This window comes from Ambystoma mexicanum, chromosome 8, assembly GCF_040938575.1.
Source record: "Ambystoma mexicanum isolate Mex_15411 chromosome 8, UKY_AmexF1_1, whole genome shotgun sequence".
Lineage (NCBI taxonomy): Eukaryota > Metazoa > Chordata > Amphibia > Caudata > Ambystomatidae > Ambystoma > Ambystoma mexicanum.
Genome location: NC_090929.1, coordinates 292,280,699 through 292,301,707, shown reverse-complemented (window position 1 = coordinate 292,301,707; position 21,009 = coordinate 292,280,699). Strand labels below are relative to the sequence as shown.

Here is a 21,009-nt window from a genome sequence, read left to right as displayed (position 1 = left end):
CACCGAAGGCCTTGATAGCTGAGAGCTGTTCTCTGGAATCCCACCTTGTCCCGTGCTCAAAACGTTGAGAAGGGAGAATCCCAGCTAACACATCCTGATTTGTTATTTGTGAACACTTCTTTTTTTCCTGTGAATCCTATCCCAAAATCTTTGTTTATATTTAGCATATGGATTGGCAATAGGTTTTTCTTAGTATAGGCCCTTTTATTTGACAAGACGCCACTTGGACTGCCTTATTATGTTTTGATGGTTGTAGTTTGCTCCCAACTTAGATTTACGATTAGATTAGGCGTTTTTCAAACCTGCATATACAGTTTAATAAACACCCTTGAACTGTGATCACTTGTGTCTCTTTACTGTTGCCACCACGAGTTCCTTACAGTGCTGAAATAGAACTTTTTATGATATTTTGGAAATAGCACAGAAATCTACATAGGTTAACATTTGAGATTTAAAAAGTGGTCATACTCTGTCAGTGAACATGCAGTTGATGAATAATGTCCTAAAAGCACAATTTGGAGAAATTCAAAATCTGCAGGGGTAGCGCTTAAAAAAAAATCTTCAACTTACTCCAATTAGATTCAACAAAAGCAATTGCCATAGGGCATTTTGTGTTGAGCCCGAAAATGCTCCTCATTTTCACCTCTCATGCTGTTAGAAAAGCTAATCTACACTGCTGTCTCCCAATATGGGAAAAGGGAGTGGTCCTAAATGAATAACCATAGGCCCAAAATCAATGTGTGGCAGCTTTTGAACATGCTACACAGATGAAAGAAATGAGATCTATTTCGCATTTGCTGAGTTCCTCAAAGCATAGGATGACCAAGAAAATAAAATAAGAGTGTGAATAATTGTGTTCATGGAAAAAATGTGAATAATTTTCGAAAAACAGCTGTTAGAAGAATTTCTCAGACCCAACACTGGTGTGGAGGTCTGGAAAGCTGATCTAGTGAATTTGCAAGAGCCTTTCCCCACTTGGACTCATTCAAACACTCTGGGTGACATAAACTCAGTATTAAGACTTGGAGCCTTAGACTGAGGCAATTAGCGGTTTGGTGGCAAGTACAGTTAACATTCAATAAAGTTGGCAAGTAATTGGGAGTCCACACATATGTAGAAGATATTCTACATGTATACATAACGCAGTTGGTAAGTTAGTCAAGGATCTGCTCCCCATATTAGTACGCACACAGTGAAATTCTACAATGCAAAACGACAGCAATACCATTTAAACCAAAGTGGGAGGGAAAACGCATCCCACTACCACCCTATATTTCAAGCACAGTGCATCGCCCAAACCCATCTGATGAAGAGAAGTATTGTCCTTTCTAATCAGCACAGTAACCAGAGTTCCAGTGTAACCAGTTCAATTGTAAGTTACTAGAAAAGGGGTAAACACCGTCCGTCAATGGAAAATGTGGCAAACTCCATGTTAGGGAGATGTTTTAGTAGCCCTCTGGGGAAACCATATATCCCAATCAGAAGATGGGTTTCCATCAGAAAGATAACACACACTTTTCTGGGTAGCTATGGCAGAGTAGTCCGGCTTCACTCAAGGAAGGAAAATGACTGGGGAATCGGTACAGTTCATCCCAAATAGGCACCCCAAGAGAGTACACTACACTGTGTAAGGAAGGTATGGTATCCAGCAGTAAGACAGACGCAAGTGACCACAGTTCAAGGGTGTTATGTTTATTGATCTTCAATTGGGTTTGAAAAACGCCTATATAATCATAAATCTAAAGATGGGAGCAATCTACGACCATCTAACAATAATAACGCAGTCCTAGTGGTGTCTCGTCAAAATAATAGGGCCTATACTAATAAACCTATTGCCAATCCTTACTTCTAAATACAAACATTGTGGGAAACAATGTCATGGGGGCAGATGGGGAGCATGGTGCAAGTGGATCTAGGTCACCTGGCCTAAGCCCCGCCCACCTGATACCTTCCTGCCTGCCGCTCTTTTTCACCACTTAGCAAGCCCCGCCCATCTGGTGCCTTCCTGCTTGCCGCTCTTTTTCACCACTTAGCAAGCCCTTCCCAACTGATGCCTTCCTGCTTGCTGCTCTTTTTTCCTACCTAAGGAGCCCTCCAGCCTCTTTTCCTTTGCAGATGGGGAGCAGGTGCAAGTGGATCTAGGTCACCTGGCCTAAGCCCCGCCCACCTGGTGCCTTCCTTCCTGCCGCTCTTTTTCACCACTTAGCAAGTCCCGCCCACCTGGTGCCTTCCTGCTTCCCGCTCTTTCATCACTTAGCAAGCCCCACCCACCTGGTGCCTTCCTGCTTCCCACTCTTTTTCACCACTTAGCAAGCCACGCCCACCTGGTGCCTTCCTTCACCATCACTGTCTTGTGGCCAATGCTGGATTTGACTTTTACGGACTTCATTCATTCACGGTGCGTCACTCTTTCTCAAATCTCATGCTGGACTTCCTTTGCATCTTGTACTCATGGTGGCCCTGAATCATGCTGTTCCCATCTTCATCTTGTATCCTGGCTTGCAACATTGTGTTACTACTGACTTCTGCAATTGTATTTGCTCTCCACTCTTGCTTCTCCACTCTTTTTGACTGCTTACTCTCTTTTCTCTCCTCCTTTCCCTTCTCCCTTTTCCTATCTCCTCCCCTTACTTTCTTCTATGCACTTACTCTATCAGAATTGTCCCAGGACCTAATATGATAGCAACCTCGCCTGTTTCCTCCACCCTCCCATTACTGTTTTTTTCCTCCCCACCACCCCTCCAACACTATCTGAAATGTTGTCAGGCCTAGTATGATAGCCGCTTGTTTTGTTCCTCCCCTCCCTTTCTGCACCCCTCTCCCTCACCTTTTGTTTTTCTCTGGCTCTACCAGAAATGTTGTCGGGCCTAGTACGGTAGTCGCCTGTCTGTTTCCATTTCCTTCCCACTATCCACCTCCCTTCCTTATCTATGTCTTAGCTCTTGCACCATCAATGTCGTCAGGTCCGAGTACGATAGTTCATTTCACATCCTTACTGTTCATGGCCTTTAAGAATGTGGTTGTATTTTCCCTTGTTCCCCTCCCTTGCCTTGAAGCCCTTTAAAACACATTGTGTATAGGCGCAATATAAATAAACAATCATATCATATGCAAAAGAAAAGTTTTCAAGAAATATGTCAAGATATTTGAGCCGTTGGCTTCCCTTCCCTATGTTTTCAGCACGGGACAAGGCGGCACACTCGAGCTTAGCACACACTCGAGCTTTTCTAGCATGAGGATGCAGTTGAAAATTCCAGTATCAGGACCTTCTGTGTCAAAGTCTCTTTGCCATTCAAAGTGTCTTACTTCATAGGGCCTGATGCGCCAAACATTCAAAGTTCATTTTTCCTCAGGATTCTCATATGCACAACTTTTCTGGTGATTCACTGTTCACCTGGGTCCTCCTCCGCCAGGCTCTGACCAACGTTATCTCATTTTCCAAACTTTCTTTACTGTATCAAAAAATCGAAGGCTTCCGACTGCGCAGGATTTTGCTGGACTGTCGCAGGACCACGTCGATTTGTAACTTTCACTTTTGCCACTTCTCAGCTGCATACCTCAGAGAGACCTTTGATTGAGCACACACACGCTACCGGACCACTCTGTCAAAAGTATCATATCTTTTCCTTTCAATGTTCACACTCATCAGTAGTTCAACTTTACTTGCGTCTTTCATCACACACATTTTAACAATGTTCGTTTCAAGGGTTGGCCATACCATTTTGCTGCTTGCAACCTTGGCTTCAACACAGACTGGTCTTGTATCGGTCTCCCCAACTCACCGTTGTGTTGATTTCACTGACGCTGCTTTGTTCGGTACCACGGCGGCTGCTGCTTCTCCCTGCCTTGATTAATGATGTGGGAGGGCCCCGGGTATCTCCAACACACAATGCAGGATTCTTCAGCCTGGTTTCCTGGTCTTACGCTTTCTAATCTCGAGGGTTCTTGAAAGCAACGGCTTCTTGTTGGAAAGCTCAAGGAAATTTCCCTCCTTGCGATCCCCTCCCATTGAGCCGTCTTTCTTCTCTCGTTCAGCTGCCGTCTCAAAACTGTTGTTTCCTTGTGTGCTTTGCCTCGATCGGAGTGTGTGTTAGTGCTCCGCCTTTTATCCATGTGGGGAAGCTTAATGGATGTGTGATGGTCAGTAATTGCCTGACCTCGACTGACCATTGTGTTGGGACACGTCGAGTATACTGCTGTTAGTCTATTTTCTCCTATAACGGGCTGTCCGTGTGACAGCGTTTGTGTTTGAAAAGGGGAGGGTGGTTGAGTTCCCACGTATCCTACCTGGTGGGTAAAGGTGTTACAAGGAAGGGGATACCGCGTCTCACCATCTGGTGTCCCACTCCCCGAATACCCCTCACCCGGGTGATCCTCCCGCACCTGTCCACCCCCAGGAACTGAATCCAAACGCGATGGCCGTGTCCTGGCCTCCTCATTGTCAGTTCCCTGGGGACTACTAGGTGAGACACCTTCTGGTTTCTCACAACGGTTATATTGAATGCTATAGATTCTTTATGTAGCTTGTCTCACAGTCTATGACAATGCACCCACATTCTGCAATAAGTTATTTTGAATTACTTCAGATCTCCAGTTTGGATGGTTGATGCACTAACTTTCCATTTTGGCCAGTCAGAGTCTTGTTTCGGAGACGTTTCCAAGGTTCATGTTGAGAATGTTGAGGAGTATTTGTGGTGAAAGGGTTTTTATTCAGAATATGATTGGCAAACCTGGTATTGAATAATGTAGCCATATCCTATTTTATTCTTAGAATCTGATTCTGACTTGATGGAATGTTCAAATTATGAGAGAAATATGGATATTCAAGGTGACAAAATCATCTGCAGTGTAATTGGTCTGTAGATGAAACCTGGGCTATAGCCTCTGTTTGAGGGTCTACTGTGTTGTGTAATTCAACAGAAGTATTTGAAGCAGCTTGGACTGTAGTTTCAATATGCCTATCAAAGGGAAAATGTTGTGCACAATGGTTGCTAACTATTCAATTCCCTAAAAATTGAACAACGGTTCGGTCATCTCTGGCTGTAGCTTGATGGAGAACGGGTTTGTATTTTTCGATTTCTACTTTGATCTTCTTTTGACACCAACAGATTAACAGAAGGTGCAGTCATCTCAACTTCTGCTAAGCAGTTGGTCATTTCTATCACACAGCTAGCTCCTAGATGACTGGGAATTATATGATATGGTGTTGGACGGGGCTCCAAATTTGCCCTCTCCAGTAGCCATTTGTTAGTGATAATTGACTCTGCGCAAGTAAGAAAAGGTGTGCTGCGCGTGTATGTGCAGAATCGAGGTAGCTAGTCCTTTTTTATGGATGGCTAGTAGCTTGCAACTTACATTGTTCACCCCTGGTGTAGAAGAATTGAGAAAGAGAATTGAGCCCAATGATGCTATACCCACTCTCTGGAATATCTTCTTTGCTCCATTTCCCTTCAGCTTTCATACAGTATATACTGGATGTGTTTCTCTCTTCTCAAAAATATTGCTGATAGACTGGTATCCCTGCAGTGGTACCTTTTGGGGATAATGCCACCTGGTCATTGAGCAGCCTCTTTTTATTGATTCTTGCACCCTGGATAAAGGTCCATCTGTCCCTATTCTAAAGAGAGTTTCCCTACCTAGGAAACTAAATCTAAAGATCAGTCTGTGTCTCATCATCAAAATTCTATACACTATCCTTGTGTCCAAAACATTCATCTGACCCTCACACTAAAGACGGGAAACTAAAAGTGTAAGGAAAGTGTATCTGATGTATGTTTGGCAAAAAGTGTTCAAAACCAAGTAAATACATCCAACAAAATCTTTGGATACAGAGAGTGTTCCCTTCCCCTGGATGTCTAAGGAAGGATGGGGAAAAGTAATTATTTAAATGATTGCTTAAAGATGGCAAAATATTTCTCTTTCAAATAATCACTTCCTAATGGTATCAACATTCTCTTTCAAATAACCGCTTCCCAAGGATGGCATCAATCACTTTCAAGCAGCTACTTCCTAAGGATAGTGAAGGTAGTTCTTTAAGCATGATGAAAGTATCAATGTCACTTTCAAGCAATAACCTTTTATCGATAACCTCCTGGTATACTCCGCTGCCAGGAGTCCTTTATGTCTTTCAAATGGATTATCTGGTATACTCCCCTGCCAGGAATCCCTTTCTGGAGTCTGCAGATCCCCTGGTATACTCTCCTGCCAGGTATCTTCTCCCCAAATGCTTACTGTCTGATGTACTTCTTTCACCAGGGCTTTCTTAGTCCGTGTTCTCACTGTCTTTCAGTATAGTACAGCTGTATTCATTTACTGTCTATACTTTTTTGGCTTACAGTATCACTTTCTCCAACTTTCCCCATATTGATATCCCATACATGGAGACTTGTTCAAGTTTTGCCTTTTAATTCCTTCATTAACATTCATTGGCTTGTGGCAATACTTGCTCCAACGTTCATCATGTTGACATCTCATGCATTTTTTTCTTTATTTATTAGCATTTTTATGGTTTGGGATGGGGATCTGGGTGTCGTCTGCATAATTCGTATATGAGACACCCAGTTTGTCCAGAATATCGAAGAGTGGCTTTGTGAAAATGTTGTTCAAAGTCGGGGAGACACAGGACCCCTGAGGAACGCCACAAGTGATGGGTACTGGGTCAGCAGCTGATGAGAGCGAAAAGACTCTTATAGTTCTATTGCCCAGAAAGGAGTTATCCACGCAGTGGCCTTTGTGGAGAAGTTGGCAGCCGATTTCAGATGGTTGCATAGTACTTTATGGTCGACCAAATCAAAAGTGGCTGACAGATCTTGGCCTTTGTGGAGAAGTTGGCAGCCGATTTGAGATGGTTGCATAGTACTTTATGGTCGACCAAATCAAAAGTGGCTGACAGATCTAGGAGTAAGAGGATGGAGGTTTCTCCTCTATCTTTACGCTCATCTAGTTGGTAATCGAGATCGAGGAGGGCTGTCTCAGTTCTGTGTCTTGGTCTGAATCCAGATTGTCTGGTGCCTAGTAAGTTATTAATCTCCAGGTAGGATTGAATCTGTATATAGGACGCTTTATCTAAGATTTGAAGGAGAAACGGAACTGTCGTTATAGGTCTGTAATTCGTTGGGACATTAGGGTCTAGGTTACTTTTTTTTTTTTTAAAGGGGTAGTATCCAGGCAACTTTAAGGTTGGTAGGCACAGAGCATAATTTAAAGGATGAGTTGATAAAGGAGGTGACGAAAGGAGCTAGTTCTTGTGCAGCTTCTTTGATAATGGATGCTGGGCAGGTGTCACCAAGGCATCGAGAAGGTTTAAGTAATGTGAAGATATTTTAAGCTTCCGCAATGGAGATAGACCTGAAGTTGAATTGGTTGTATGGTTTAGTTTGGTTGATGGGGAGCTCTTGTAAAATGGCTTCTTGAGTGGAGAGCGCAATCTTATGCAGGGAGGATGTTTTGGCAGCTATTTTGTCTTGTAGCGTGGTCATTTTATTGCATAAGGCCTTTTGAATGTTTGTGCACCAAGCTTTATCTTTGGTGCATGAGTCTACAGGAGCGATGGGGGGGGGATTCTAATTCTCTGAGAATAGAGAAAATGTCCCTAGTGTTTGAGTTTGCTTTTTTAATTCTGTCATTGAAGGTTTCTTTTTTTTAATGTATAATTTGCTGCTTCTATTTATCGGTGAGGGAAGTAAGAAGATTTTTATTTTGGGAAGATGGATTTTTTTCCAACAGGCTTCTGCTTGTCTTTTTTCTTTGCGCAGGGCTTTTAGGCTTGGGTTAAACCGCGCATTGAGATGGGCAAGAGGTTTAGTTTTGCTGCCTTTCAGAGGCGCAATTGCATCTATGGCTGAGTTGATAGTGTTATTATACAGGTCAACCAAGTCATTGGGGTTGGTGAGCAGGTCGGAATGGTTGGTGATAGGCTGAATCAAAGGAAGGAGATTCGTGACTGTTATGTTTTTTTTTTACGAGTGAGGGCTGATGGTGCTGATAGTTTGGTTGCCTTGGTTTGAGGTAAGTCCGTAATGGTAAGCAAGATCAAGTAATGATCAGTCAATATGTATGGTTCAGTGGCAGTAATGTAGGAGGTGCAGTTGATATCTGCCACCCAGTCCAAGGTGCGGCCTTTGGAGTGAGTAGGGCCAATGTTCCGGATGGTAAGGCCGGCTTCCATAATCGTATTTGCTAGGATAGAGGCATTAGTGTCTTTAGGGTCATTGAGGCCTAAGTTGAAGTCACCAAGTAGGATAATTTGTGTCCCAGGTTTGGCGTTGGTATTCAGAAGGGCAATTATGTCTTCTTCAAAGGTTCCTAGTGGGCCAGGAGGTCTATAGATTAGGTGCACAGTAATAGCGCGTGAAGCAGAGATTCCTATTTTTAATGAGTAGTTCCGCTGATGGCATAATCATAGGAACTATTTCTTTGATGGTGAGATCTGCTCTGCAGATGAATGCTGTGCCACCTCCTTTGGAAGTTTCTCTGTCTTTTCTAAAGATTGTGAGGTTAGTAGGTATAGCTAGCATTAGGGCTGGGCCGGCTGCTTTATGTGGCCATGTTTCAGTAACTGCTAGGAAGTCAAGTTGGTTGCAGGTAATGTCGGCAATTTCAGATGTGTGGGCTATCCGAGATCTAACGTTAATGAGGCATTCCTTAAGGTCATGCATTTTTTTATGGTATCACTAGTGTGGTCATTGTTGATCAAGGTTAAGGTTTCAGATATTTCCAATCCCATTCCATCTCCCCCTCCCCATTTCCAACATGTACTGGGACGAGGAAGAGGCGACCAAAAGCATTGAAAATTACCCATAGGAACAACATAGAGATGCAAAGAGACGCCTGCTACATACCACCATTAGGCTATCCCTAGTCAGGCACTTTACTACAACTGTGCACACCTGACTCCACTTGACTCTCCCCTACACTATAAAGGTATGGTTCTGCCAGAAGTAGAGACCGAGCTGGGATTGCTGTTTGGAACGGAGGCTGCAGCACAAGAAGGATGTGAAATCTGGAGGAGAACGAGACGCTGGGACGCTGACTATGCAGGGTTGAAGGGCTACAGCGTGACAAGGGAGCCTTGTCTCTGTGGAGCCAGAGTAAGGTGGTACGCTAATAATTGGCCATGTCCAGGCCAGTGCACGTTTCCCTGGGATGTGTGCCGGTGCCAGGGCTGTCTTAGGGGCAGGTGGGTAAGACCCTGAAATCGACCCGAAAATCTTACGGAGCCACTTGCCAGCGCTGCACTGTATGGGTGAGTCTCATTGAGATAGAGGAACCCAAGCGCATGTGTGTGGCTGGAGTGGGAGTAATGGTTTGGAAGCTGAAAGTGGCTCGAAGATCAGAAAGCAAAAGGAAAGAAACTAAGCGTGAGGAAAGAGAAGGAAAGAAAGAGGGAGCGCGAGCGACCCAAAAGAAAAGGAAGGGTGCGAGCGGCCCAAAAAATAGACAGTGTGCAGGAAGCACAGCAGAAACAAAAGAAGGTGCAGGAGTGCACATTACAGCAGAAAGAAAGAAGGGAAAACAAGAATAACGTGTAATGGTACCAGAGGGAAAAGGTGCCAGACAAAAAGGTTACAAAGGGTGAGGAGAGGGGTCAAAAGTCAGTGGTCGCGTGTTTTCGAAGTTCTCTGACACTACCATTCCTTAAGTGCCAGGCTATGCAAAAGGGACGAGCATACCCGTCCTTGGCACTTTAAGGAACTGTGTGAACATTTTGTTGTGAAACCAGAGGGGCCTAAGCCTGGCGAAGGGAACCACGAGAGGCCCACATAGACAATTTTGAACCTTGGCAGGAGAGGCTTAAGCTTGAGGAAGAGAACCCTGAGAGGCCTAGCAGAGCTTGTTTTTTGTGTTTGAGGCATAAGCCTTGAGGAAGGGAACCCTAAGAGGCCTGAAAGGAATTGCATCCTGTTGTGTGGAACTGGAAGGATTGAAGCTTGGGGATGGGAACCCCAAGATTCCCATGACACATTTGGAACTTAATTGACTTACTACAAGTGCCTTATGTGGAAGGTTCTTAGGGCAACCTTTATAGGTTGAACTATTTTGAAACTGGCAGAACTGCACTTGAGGGTAAGATTTCCTGAAACCAGTCCTGGTTTACATTTTTCTTTTGAGTCAATATTTTTCCTTTAAGAAGATCCCGACCACCTTTTTAAGAGCGTAGGTTGTGACACATACAGATTTTGGCTTTGGACTTACAGACACCAACGGCCCTTAGAAACATCAGTTGAAGGAACAATCCCCTTAGAATTGGGGCCAGTTAGGCATTACACCAACCCAACAAGATTCTTAAATAAAGGTTTTCAAGCTCTTACATTTGAGTCTGTCTCTCTCTTGATGCCATGCCTGTCTCAAAACATTCACTCAAGCGCTAGTATAAGTCAGCCTTCCAATCACACACCAGGCCTTAGAAAACGCTAAACACTCAGGTTTATCCACACTGACTGTGTACAGGGGCTGCCTGGGGGCAGGAAACCAGCCTAGGCCAGATTAAACTACTCTTGTACAACAGCAATTGCCTTGTGGCCCATTCAAAGGGATGACGGGGAACAAAATAGGGCTTATAAAAATGCATTTGTACCCCAATGGCTACCATACTGATAAATTGGGCTACTATGCATTAAAACAGGCTGCACCAATGGTGAATCCAAAATGAAATGACCGGTACAACCAGCCTACTCTTCAATACCATTGTAAGGTGATCGAAGAGTAGGCTGCAAAATCTGACCCACCAGCTCGATAGGACGGACAATGATGAAGGATAACTACTTGAATTCTCACATCATTGCAAGGTCCCCAGGGAGATGCTTTGTTGCACCTGCATGCTCTGGGCACCAGCAATTGACCAGGCTCGAGTTCCACAATATTCTTGCCTTGAGGCAACAAGGTCCAGGTTGGAGTGGTGTCCACTCTGAGGATGGTTCAAGCACTGTGGATGATCCTGCAATGCTGTCAAGGTCCTCTGCGAGCAGGGCCGATGTGACTACAGACTGGTTAGGCCCATCGGGCTAAAGAAGGAAGCCTCCTGTTGATGGTCTCACATAACCGGTACAAGATGGTCCAAACCTTATGCAGTGAATGGCTTTGTCAATGCTTGCCTGCAGTTGCAGTCCTCTGGTGTTTTTTCGTTGTGTTTTCAGGCTCTTTGGCCCAGCAGGCAAAATCAGAATTGCTCCAGACTTTCTGTCCCAAATCCAGGTTGGGAGTGACCCAGCCCTACAATGGTAAGAATCTGCACAATGCAGACTGGGAGAGGCTGTCCAGTCATGGATAACCATCTCCTCAACATCAGCCCAGTAACAGACATCCCCTTGTGGGAATTTGGTTTGGGTCCGGACAACCCCAAAACATAGTTCCAGCCAGTTCAGACTCGCACAGCAGTGTCCGGGAGCCAATGGTTGGACCCCACCAAAGTGTATGACGAAAAGTCAATTTCCAATCTGAAAGGGCAGGCACACGGCAAAAAAACAAGATGTCAAAAAGCACAGGACTTGTACCATTAGGAGCAGCCATTTTGCAAATATTGTACTCCTAATGCTTTCAAGGTAGTGCACTGCAAAATAAAATAAAAATAGGTTCACTTCCACCAGCCTGTTGTGTGCACATCAACAGTAAACAATTGTTACTTAACCGGAAATGGGGCACTGTGCCCCTGCAGCACTCCACTTAAGATGGTATATGCTACATTGAAGCAAAAAAAGACCAGAAGAGAAGCTCCCTCTCCCTGCACTGGGGGCCTTAAGAACAACTCGGTGCACCCCATACAACTTGTGCCCTGTCTGCTCCCACGCTAGCCTTGCTGCTCTGCCTCACCTATTTTTCTGGGGGGTTGTGGCCTTTCTTTTTTTGGTGGGGCTCCTGATGTCACCTTTTTTTTTGTTGTTGTTTTGTTTTTGTAAAATCACGCTGTAGGGTATAGCACAAAATAATGTGTAAAGATGAAACTGCACTTGAAAAGATGGCCAGTTCATGAGACAGAAGCCTGACAGGCACTGGAGACAAAAAAACATAAATGAATGAATGTAAAAAGATCTGGGACCAAAAGAGGGTTACAACATTACTGGGAAAACAGAGCTAAGGCTGGACACAATGTGCAAGCTTTATAGTAAGGAAAAGCATGGGTAATTGGAGATAGTGTTGTTTTATCAACAGGTTTTATTCTGACATATGACTACGAACCGCTATCTTTGTCTCTCCTTTTTGTTTCTCTCTCCATCTATATATAAAGAATCTGCATTTAAAACTTGTGTTGTCTTACTTTTGTTTCATTATTTCTAGCAGTTAAAATGGGACATCACAGTACCCCCATGAATCTCTTCTCACCCTTAGCACTGTTTTCCTTCACCCAGATCAACTCACCCAAACCTCTACTGACTGTGCGCTCTTACATGCAACTGTATGCACATCTAGCACCATGTCCTGTTGATAATTTGGACAAGCGATTCCCGAGTCCTGACCCCAGGACTTTATTTTTGGTAATTTGCCTCGTGAAATGTGTGGAGGATGAAAAGAGAGATCATCCAAGTATTGTAGATCATCCAATTAAAAAGCTATATTTAATGAAGTCATGCCTGGATCTTACCAGCTCTAAACTTTTTAAGGTTGGACTTCCTGTGTGCGTGATCCAAGCAGAAGACCACATTCTTTGGAAGAGGTGCATGATCGGCTTTGGTTGCGTGTACAGACTTTAAATACAGAAATAATGCTCCAATGGGTGCTGCCATGGGGCGCCGTGATCTGCCCAGCACATCATCTGTTAGAAAAGACCCGCTTAACCCTTTCCTTTCTACAGGAATGGCGCTGTCGGTGCTGCTGATCGTGCTCATGGCCATCTTGTATGAAATCATCAAGCTCATCAAAATGAAGACCCAACATCGGATCAGCCTGGCCATGGCCAACCCAGTCCCCAGCAGAGAACTGCTGCTGGAGCCAGACCGCACTTCCATCAACTCTGGCACCACAGAGTGCAATCCCCCGAACAAATGGTAATTTAAAAGGAGATCTTTTGGCAGTTGCTCAGAAGTGAGTTTCTGGCAGGAACCCTTCATATTTTTTTTATGCGTGATGTTCATACTTGTGTCCTCATTGTGGTACTTTGTGTTCTGTATTTTATTTTTAATTTATAAAGCGCCTTACCCCAAAGCGCTGTGCACTATCACTTACTGTTAACAAACATTGGAAATGGAAGCTATATAAGAATTAACATTAAGAGTGCAAAAGATGGTTCTTGAGGGCTTTGCGAAGCATTAAGTAAGAAGTAGTGGAACGAAGAGAGAGAGGGAGACCGTTCCAGTAGATGTTGACAAGCAAAGAAAAAGAATGAAATCGAGATTGGGCGCATGGGGGACGGGGGACAGATAACAGAAAATGAGAAGGCAATGAACGTGAAGGAAGGTATAAAGATACTAAAGATGAAAGATAAGTGGGTGTAAAACCATAAAGGGATTTGAACACCATGGAGGAAAAGTTATATTTTCGACGGGAGTGAAAGGAAAGCCATCCAAGTAAATAAATAGAATCATGAGGCCTAGGTAAACATAATAAACGAAAAGACAAATTAAAAACAGATTTGAGCGGGGCTAAACGTGAGGCTGGAGGTCCAAAAAGTGTAGAAGAACAGTAAAATAATCATGAAAAGATCAATGAAGAAATCAAGAGTTTAGTAGCTTCAAATTTAAGAGAAGGTGTAGACTGGCAAATCTTGAAAAGGTGAAAATGATGGGAGCATGAAATTAAGTAAATATGATGAGAAAAAGATACATCGGAATCAAAATAGAGGCCAAGATTGCAGGCAGTGCTGGAGATTGGAAGTGTGGGAGGAAAAGAAATAGACACAAAAGGAGAAGGAATAGTATTAGCAGGATAAAAGAGAACTTCAGTCTTAGCAGAATGTAGTACCAAAAAGTGGTCAGACATCCAAGATTTGATGGCTAAGAGACGAGGACTAAGATTGTCTTGGATGGAAGACAGAAAAGAAGAAAAGGACAGAAAAAGCTGAGTGTCATCGGCATAGAAATGATGAGATATGCCAAATGAGGAAATAGAGGCAAGGGGGGAAATTTAGAGAGAAAAGAAAAAGGGTCCTAGAACAGAGCTTTCGGGAACACAGTGTAAAAGAGGTAATGTGTCAGAAGAAGTGCCAGCCCAAGAGACCGAATGTGTACGGTCAGATAGATGAGGGCGAAACCAGGATAAAACAGAACCAGAAAAGCCAAAGGAGGAAAGAGCAGCCAGAAGTAAGTTGTGATCTGCTGTGTCGAAAGCAGTAGATAGGCCAATCAAACCAAAAGAGAAGGGTGCTTAGAGGAGCAAGCGGAAAGTAGCGAGTTGCAAACAGAAAGAAGAACAGTTTACATATAATGAAGCGGGAGGAATCCAGACTGAAAGTGTGGAAGAATAGAGTTGTCAGTCACAAAGGAAGAAACTTGAAAATAAACAAAGCACTGAAGATGCTTGGAGAGATTAGAAGAGAGATAGGTCGGAAATGCAAGGGGAAAAGAATGGTCTAAAGAAGGCTTCTTTAAAATGGGAAGAATAGAAGCGTGCTTAAATGAGAAGGGAAAAGTCAAAGAAAGAAGAGAAATATTAAAGAGAGGGGTAAGATAGGAAACCAAGGAAGGATACACCTTAAGTATAAGAGGTGAAGGAAGTGGATCAGCTGGAGTAGCCGTGAGATAGACACAGGCCAACAACAAGGCCAAGTATGCCAAATAAGTATGCCTTGTTTGGCATACTTGGAATGCCAAATTGTAGACTTGCTCAAACTGGATGCTTAGTGAGAATGTCATGTAAACTGGAATTGCAAACTATTACTTTGACTGCCTTACTGAGAGCATACTGGGACTGCAGTACTGGGAAACTACTGAGAGGCACTATGATAATGATGATAATACCAGTATCACATTTTAATATGACTCTTCCTACTTATAAGCACTATAATAGGATTTATTAGTAGCCAATGTAATGCTATGCAGTCCATTCACCTTTTAAAGGATAACGTATCTGCTGTGCAGAGAGTCAAACCTGTCTTGTGAGATAAACTCGGATGTCTGGGGTGGGGCACTTAACTTGCTGAGTTATCTTGCTGGTTTTGACATATCATGAAATAGCAAGTTAACATGTAAATATCTTATGGTCATGAGATTAATATTGAGCTCTCTTGCAATTTGCATGTTTTGTAGTCACTCTGGTGGATCTGAAAGAGTGGTGGGTGGGTTAAATTAGTGGGGACAGGGGAAAATGCAAAATAGCTTTTCTGTTGTGTTGATATTTGCAGACTGAATGGATCCTGAACTCTATGTGCAGGTCTCTTCCTAGCTCTGTGTTGATTTATTTATTTGTGTCGTGCCGGAGACCGCAGTCATCAGGGCGCTCACAAACACACAAGACAAAACGGGAAAGACAGGACACAGAAGAGAAGAGATGCTCATCAGCAGCAGGGGCAACTGAGTTATTTTCAGGCGTTTCCGAAAGGGGAACCGATTCCTTTCCTGATGTGAATACATAGGCAAGGAATTCCAGCCATAAACCCTCTGGACTGGACAAGACCTGCCATTTCCATTCACGTGTCGAACACTGGGACAAGAGAGAAGGTTAGTGTTACTAGAGCGCAGTGCTCTCCTTGATCCGTATTTCACTATGCTTTGCTAGAGGGGAGCCATACCATAAAGTCATTTGTGTCAAGGTAATCAACTTGAACTGCACTCTGGCAGCCACATGTAGCCATTAGTTATTTTCTGAATTCAGAGATATGGGCTTTGCGGGAGATGTTTCTCACAATTCTGTGCAATTTTGAGTTTGAGAGCATATAGGCATTCTCGTCCAAGTGGAGAGCCTCATAAACCCATATTGGTAGTATGCATTTCTTCGGGCTGTGGCATGTAAGTTAGTTGTAGAGGTGTAAAGTTTTGTTGTTTGATATCTGTTGGGAGGCACGTTAAATTGCTCTCTAAAGCGCTTAGTTGGTTTTCGTATAGTGTGTAAAAGTTGGAGGTTAGTGGAGGTCCCCAGTTAGCAACTTTGACCATTCATCCGATGCGTCTTTGATGACATCTCAGTGGGATGTATGTCTCTTTGGGGGACTTCTCAGTACTCATTCCCTTTGGGTACACTACTAATGAGGAGACGTCCTGAGGCACCTGGTGAATATTCAACGTATCGAAACTGGGTGAATAACAGGACTGCGCTAATGAGTATACCCGGGTGTCAGAGGTTTGGAGTCTGGAATGTCTTTTATGGCAGGTCTGAATTGCTGGTTGTAGAGCCAGCACTATGACCAAAGGTATGCTGGGCTTATCACAAGTACGACCAAAGGATTTGCTTGAGTGCTGGGTGCAATGATTACTTATAATGTTTTGTTCCAGTGCTAACTCTGGTGCCAATGTTCAGTCCATGACATAAGTTCGGAAAGGATCCACACTCCTGCCACCCTATGGTGATTTAAAAGTTAACATATTTAGTACATTTTAAAATACAAAAACAGAGTCCACCCCCCTGCGTCTGCAGATGCGCATTCCATCTCCCAAACAAGGCTTTTTAAAGGCAGCCTTGTTGAAGGGGTGCACTGCTTATAAGTTCCAGGCTCTTAAAGTCGCAACAAAGTTACACATTTAGACATGTCTAAATATTAGTAGGCGTTCAGTCTTCTCTACAGATATCACAGTAACTAAAGTGACTTGTGCTGTTATGTGCATGGGCGTAATTTTAGGAGGGACATGGATGTTTGTCCCCCCAACTTTCATGGCACACCATTTTGTCCCCATTCATTTGGCTGGGGCACCTTTTCTTCAGATGAGATGTCCCCCTCAACATTTTCAGCAAAGTTACTCCACTGGTTATGTGCTTAAAGGCATATGCTATTATACATATTTCCTATATTTCTGAGGCTTTTGAATCTGCTTAGAATCACATGCTTTGCATAGGCTGACATTTAGTGGTAGGTGTGGAGTATTGCACATGTTGTTTTCGAAGTTCGAAAAGGGACATCGACTGGACGGTTTTGTAATATTATCCCTAGTTTGACATCTACTGTACCCATGATCCCTCACGTGTTGAGGTCCCTCAGATTGCTTTTTTCCTCCATCGTGGTTGGACGTGTTAGGTGGAGTCTGTAGTGCTACTACGTTTTAGAATGATTAATTATAACTTTAGTCCTCTTTTGATGGTGGCTGTTCAATTCACATTTCGACGAACATCCTGAAGACCTTCCGACTGCTGAATTGGACGAGTCCTCCGATTCAGCGACAAGCTTAGGCCTACACCAGGCCACTTCTTCTGTACACTGCCCATGTCGAGCTGTCTTCTTGACTAAAATTAGTCATGGAGAGAACTCCTTTTAAATTCTGTCCAAATTGTAACAGTAAGTACCTGTGGCAGGACACCCATTGAGTGTTCAACCACTGCTTCCCCGAGACCACCCCGAGGGGCATTGTGCGCCGTGCAAATTATCCAGAATATATGGCGGTACCGCCCTTTATCTCAATCTCTGCAGAAGAAGAGGCCAAGAGAAGATACTGAGGCTATTGTGTTCCCTCTGCCTGTAACACCCAAGACAGGAACCTGGTCAAGGGAACGTTTTGAGGACACTATGTACAGGGTTTCCTCTTTTGTATCATTCATGGAACACTACCCAATTAGGCAGAAAACCTTTGATTTAGAAATGGGACAGCCTCTAGAAATGGGACAGCTCCTAGCTAAATCCCCCAAGGCGTTGGCCTTCTCCCACAACTACTGTTGTAGTCATCACTCTATCTCTTCCTGACACACAAGCCTCTCATGACTCTTACTAGGATCAAGGGAGGGAGATCAAGATGTGTGGTATGATGATCCAGATGAGACTGATAACTATGAACCGGAAGACCCAGACTTAACTATTATAGACCCCCCTGAAGTTGTTACACCTGAGGGTGGTCACATTTCCCCCATTGATGACCAACTTTTCTTCAATGACTTGCTTAAAAGGGCTGCCAATCATTTTAATATTCAGACTCAGAAAACAGTGAAAGACTCTGATTTCGTAGATGATATCTTAAATGAGAGAAAAGCCATCAGCTAGGCTATTCCACTTGTGCAGTCTATAACAAAAAGAGAATTGCCCCATCTCTTACTACACCTTCACTTACTTGTGCAGTCAACCCCAGGGCAGAGACAATTTTTAAGCCACCTCCTTCAGACCCTCTTTGAAGGTCATGTAAAGCCAGATTCACTAGTTGTTACCATCACTAGGAAGATAGCAGATGTGCCACTGTCCAGTGCTTAAGCACCTCCCAATAAAAAGTGCAAGAGGTTATATACTATGGGCAAAAGAGTGACCACCTCTGGGGCTTATTTGACTCGCATTGCAAACAATACCACTTTGCTTGTGAACTATAATAATGCTCAGTGGGATGAAATACACAAACGCCTGGATTCTGTCCCTGACCTGATTAGGTCCTACCTACTCATAATCTTGACAGAAGGGAAACAGGTTTCCCAGAATATCCTAAAGAGCACTTTAGATTTAGCGGACACTTCGGGTAGAGTGATCGCTGAGGGCACCCTGCTCAAATACCACTTGTGCTTTGAGATTCAGGGTTAAAACCTGAGACTCGCGCACCTTTAATGAATATGCATATCAAAGATTCGGTCCTCTTTGGGAAGGCATTAGACGACCAGTTAGAAACTACCAAGAAAGAGCATGAGACCATGAAAACATTAGAGCAAATCTCTAATAAACCCTTTATCCATCAGGGTACCTTGTTAATACATGCCGTTCTTTGCGGATCCAGCTTTTCACATGGGCCTCTCAGTCTGGCTTTGGAGCCTCCTCGTCTATTTGGTACAATTCCCCAAGGCCAAGCAACCTCTTTTCAAGCAAATCAGCAAAGGGGGTTTAGGAGAGGTAAAGATTGGGGCAGAGTTGCAGCCTCTAGAGGCTCTGCTACCTCAGTCAAGAATGATGCTCCGGTCCAGGTACCCTCCCATGAATCCCGGTAGGCGGTCACATAACATTGTTCACCCACACATGGGAGGAGATGACATCAGATCGCTGGGTGCTAATAACTGTGCTCAAAGGTTATTCAGTAGAATTCCCAGAAACACCTCGCCACCATCCTCCTCGATCAAGAAGAATGTTGTCAGAACATTATTTGATTCTAGAAGAAGTTTTAACACTTCTACAAAAGGGAGCAATGGAACTGGTTCCACCTCTGGAAGAGAATCAAGGTATTTATTCAGTGTACTTCCTTGTTTCAAAGAAGGATTAACAATGTACCAAGTCTTAGACCTGCGCCCTGCAAACACGTATGTCAAGCCACAGAAATATAGCATGACACTGCTGCAGGAAGTAATTCCTCTACTAAAACAGGCTGATTACTTGGCAACATTAGACATGAAAGATGCATACTTTGATATTTCAATGTTGCAAGCGCACAGCAAGTACCTAAGATTCAAAGCGGGAGACAAGCACTACCAATTCCAGGTGCTACCATTCGGCATCGCCTCAACTCCAGAAGTGTTTACAAAAGTGCTTGCAATGGTGGCTTCACACCTACAGAGACAGTACATTCCAGTGTACCCTTACCTAGACTACAGGCTAATAACAGGAGACACACCTCAGTTATGTCAACAAAATATTCAACAGTCAATCTGCTGTTTCAATTAGGCTTTTTCATCGACGAGGAAAAGTCAAGTCTGGTGCCCAGTGTAAAAGGCATCATGAAGGACACAGACCACCGATTCAAAACAAATAACTTTATTAACTTAAATGTCAGGATGGAAAAAGGTCTAACTTGTCCTTTGCCGAGGTGGAATTTCCCTACCTAAATAAAACGAAGGAAAGTCTGAGTCAAAGAGTTCAACTCGGGGATCTGTCTGCGCCCAAAACCTATGCTTCACGCTTAATCTATACAATGTGTAGAAATTTCAGCAACCAAAAGAAAACGGTGTTTAACATAAAGTTCTGAGCTTGTTCCGGCTCACTGCTCCCTTTCAGCTCCCTTCCCAAAGTATGGAACAGTTCCACAAAAATAAGCCTCAAAGTTCCCTTTCTTACATGTAGGATGCAATATTCGGGTCTCTGCGTCCCCCCCCCCCCCACAGCCCCCAACTACCTAGTCACACAGTTCAAACAACCTTTAAATGAAAATTATCCTGGTTAGAACTCAGGGGTTCCCTTCCCCTAGTTTCAAGTGTCGCAGTTCAAACAAAAAAAACACACAAAAGATCCTTGTTTCCCCAATTCAGTTAATGTTGTTTTAAATATTTGTTCAGATAATGTTTCAGCTTGTATACATGTTGGAAATGACATTGTTAGTTAGGATTTCAGCATACTGTTGCTTGTTTCAAATTAATTCCTGTTTGCACTTCAGCATAAAATGGTTTGCTTGTAGTAGTCCTTAACTCTTTAATATATATAATGTTGCTAGTAATAGTCCTTTAATTCTTCACTATGAATTGGTTTGCTTGTAATAGTCTTTTACCACCTCAACATATAATGGTTTGCTTAGGTTTAAAGTTTTCTCCCTCCTTCTGGGTTCCAAACGTTTTAGTTCTGTTTAGTACCAGGGTTTTACATTCAGTTTGGTAGTCAATAATTAGCCTCTTGCTTATGATCCATTTTCACTTTATCTGTAGCTCAGTATTTGTTTTGCTTTAATTCCACCGTTCATTGTTCGGAGACCTTCGAAAATGTGTTGTTCGTCACACGCGACTATCCCACTACAAAGTATTCCCATCTGTTTGTTAATTGAAAATGAAAGGATCAGAGACTTTCGAAAGCTATTCCGAAGCACACGACCACTCCGATACAAAATATCCCTATCGGTTCCAGAGGACCACAATTCTCTTTCAGACATACTAAACAGAAGTGCAGAACTCCTGTCAGAATATGAATGGCAATTGAATGCAAAAGCCCTACACAACGTCTTCTCAAAATGGGGGTTTCCATGCTTAAACTTTGCTACACAAGAGAAAAAGCCACAACTACGCTTCCAGGTTTTCACAGCCAAGATCGGAATGCTCTGTTAATGAAGTGGT

At 43.4% G+C, this 21,009-nt stretch overlaps 1 protein-coding gene across 1 annotated transcript in view; it reads left to right on the top strand.

Annotated features, from left to right (window-relative positions):
* The window catches only part of SLC31A2 (solute carrier family 31 member 2), a 202,395-nt gene that overhangs the window by 162,245 nt on the left and 19,141 nt on the right, over window positions 1-21,009 (top strand). The window contains exon 3 of the mRNA XM_069609692.1: window positions 12,788-12,980. Coding sequence (XP_069465793.1) covers window positions 12,788-12,980 — 193 coding nt within the window. The remainder of the gene's footprint in view (window positions 1-12,787; window positions 12,981-21,009) is intronic.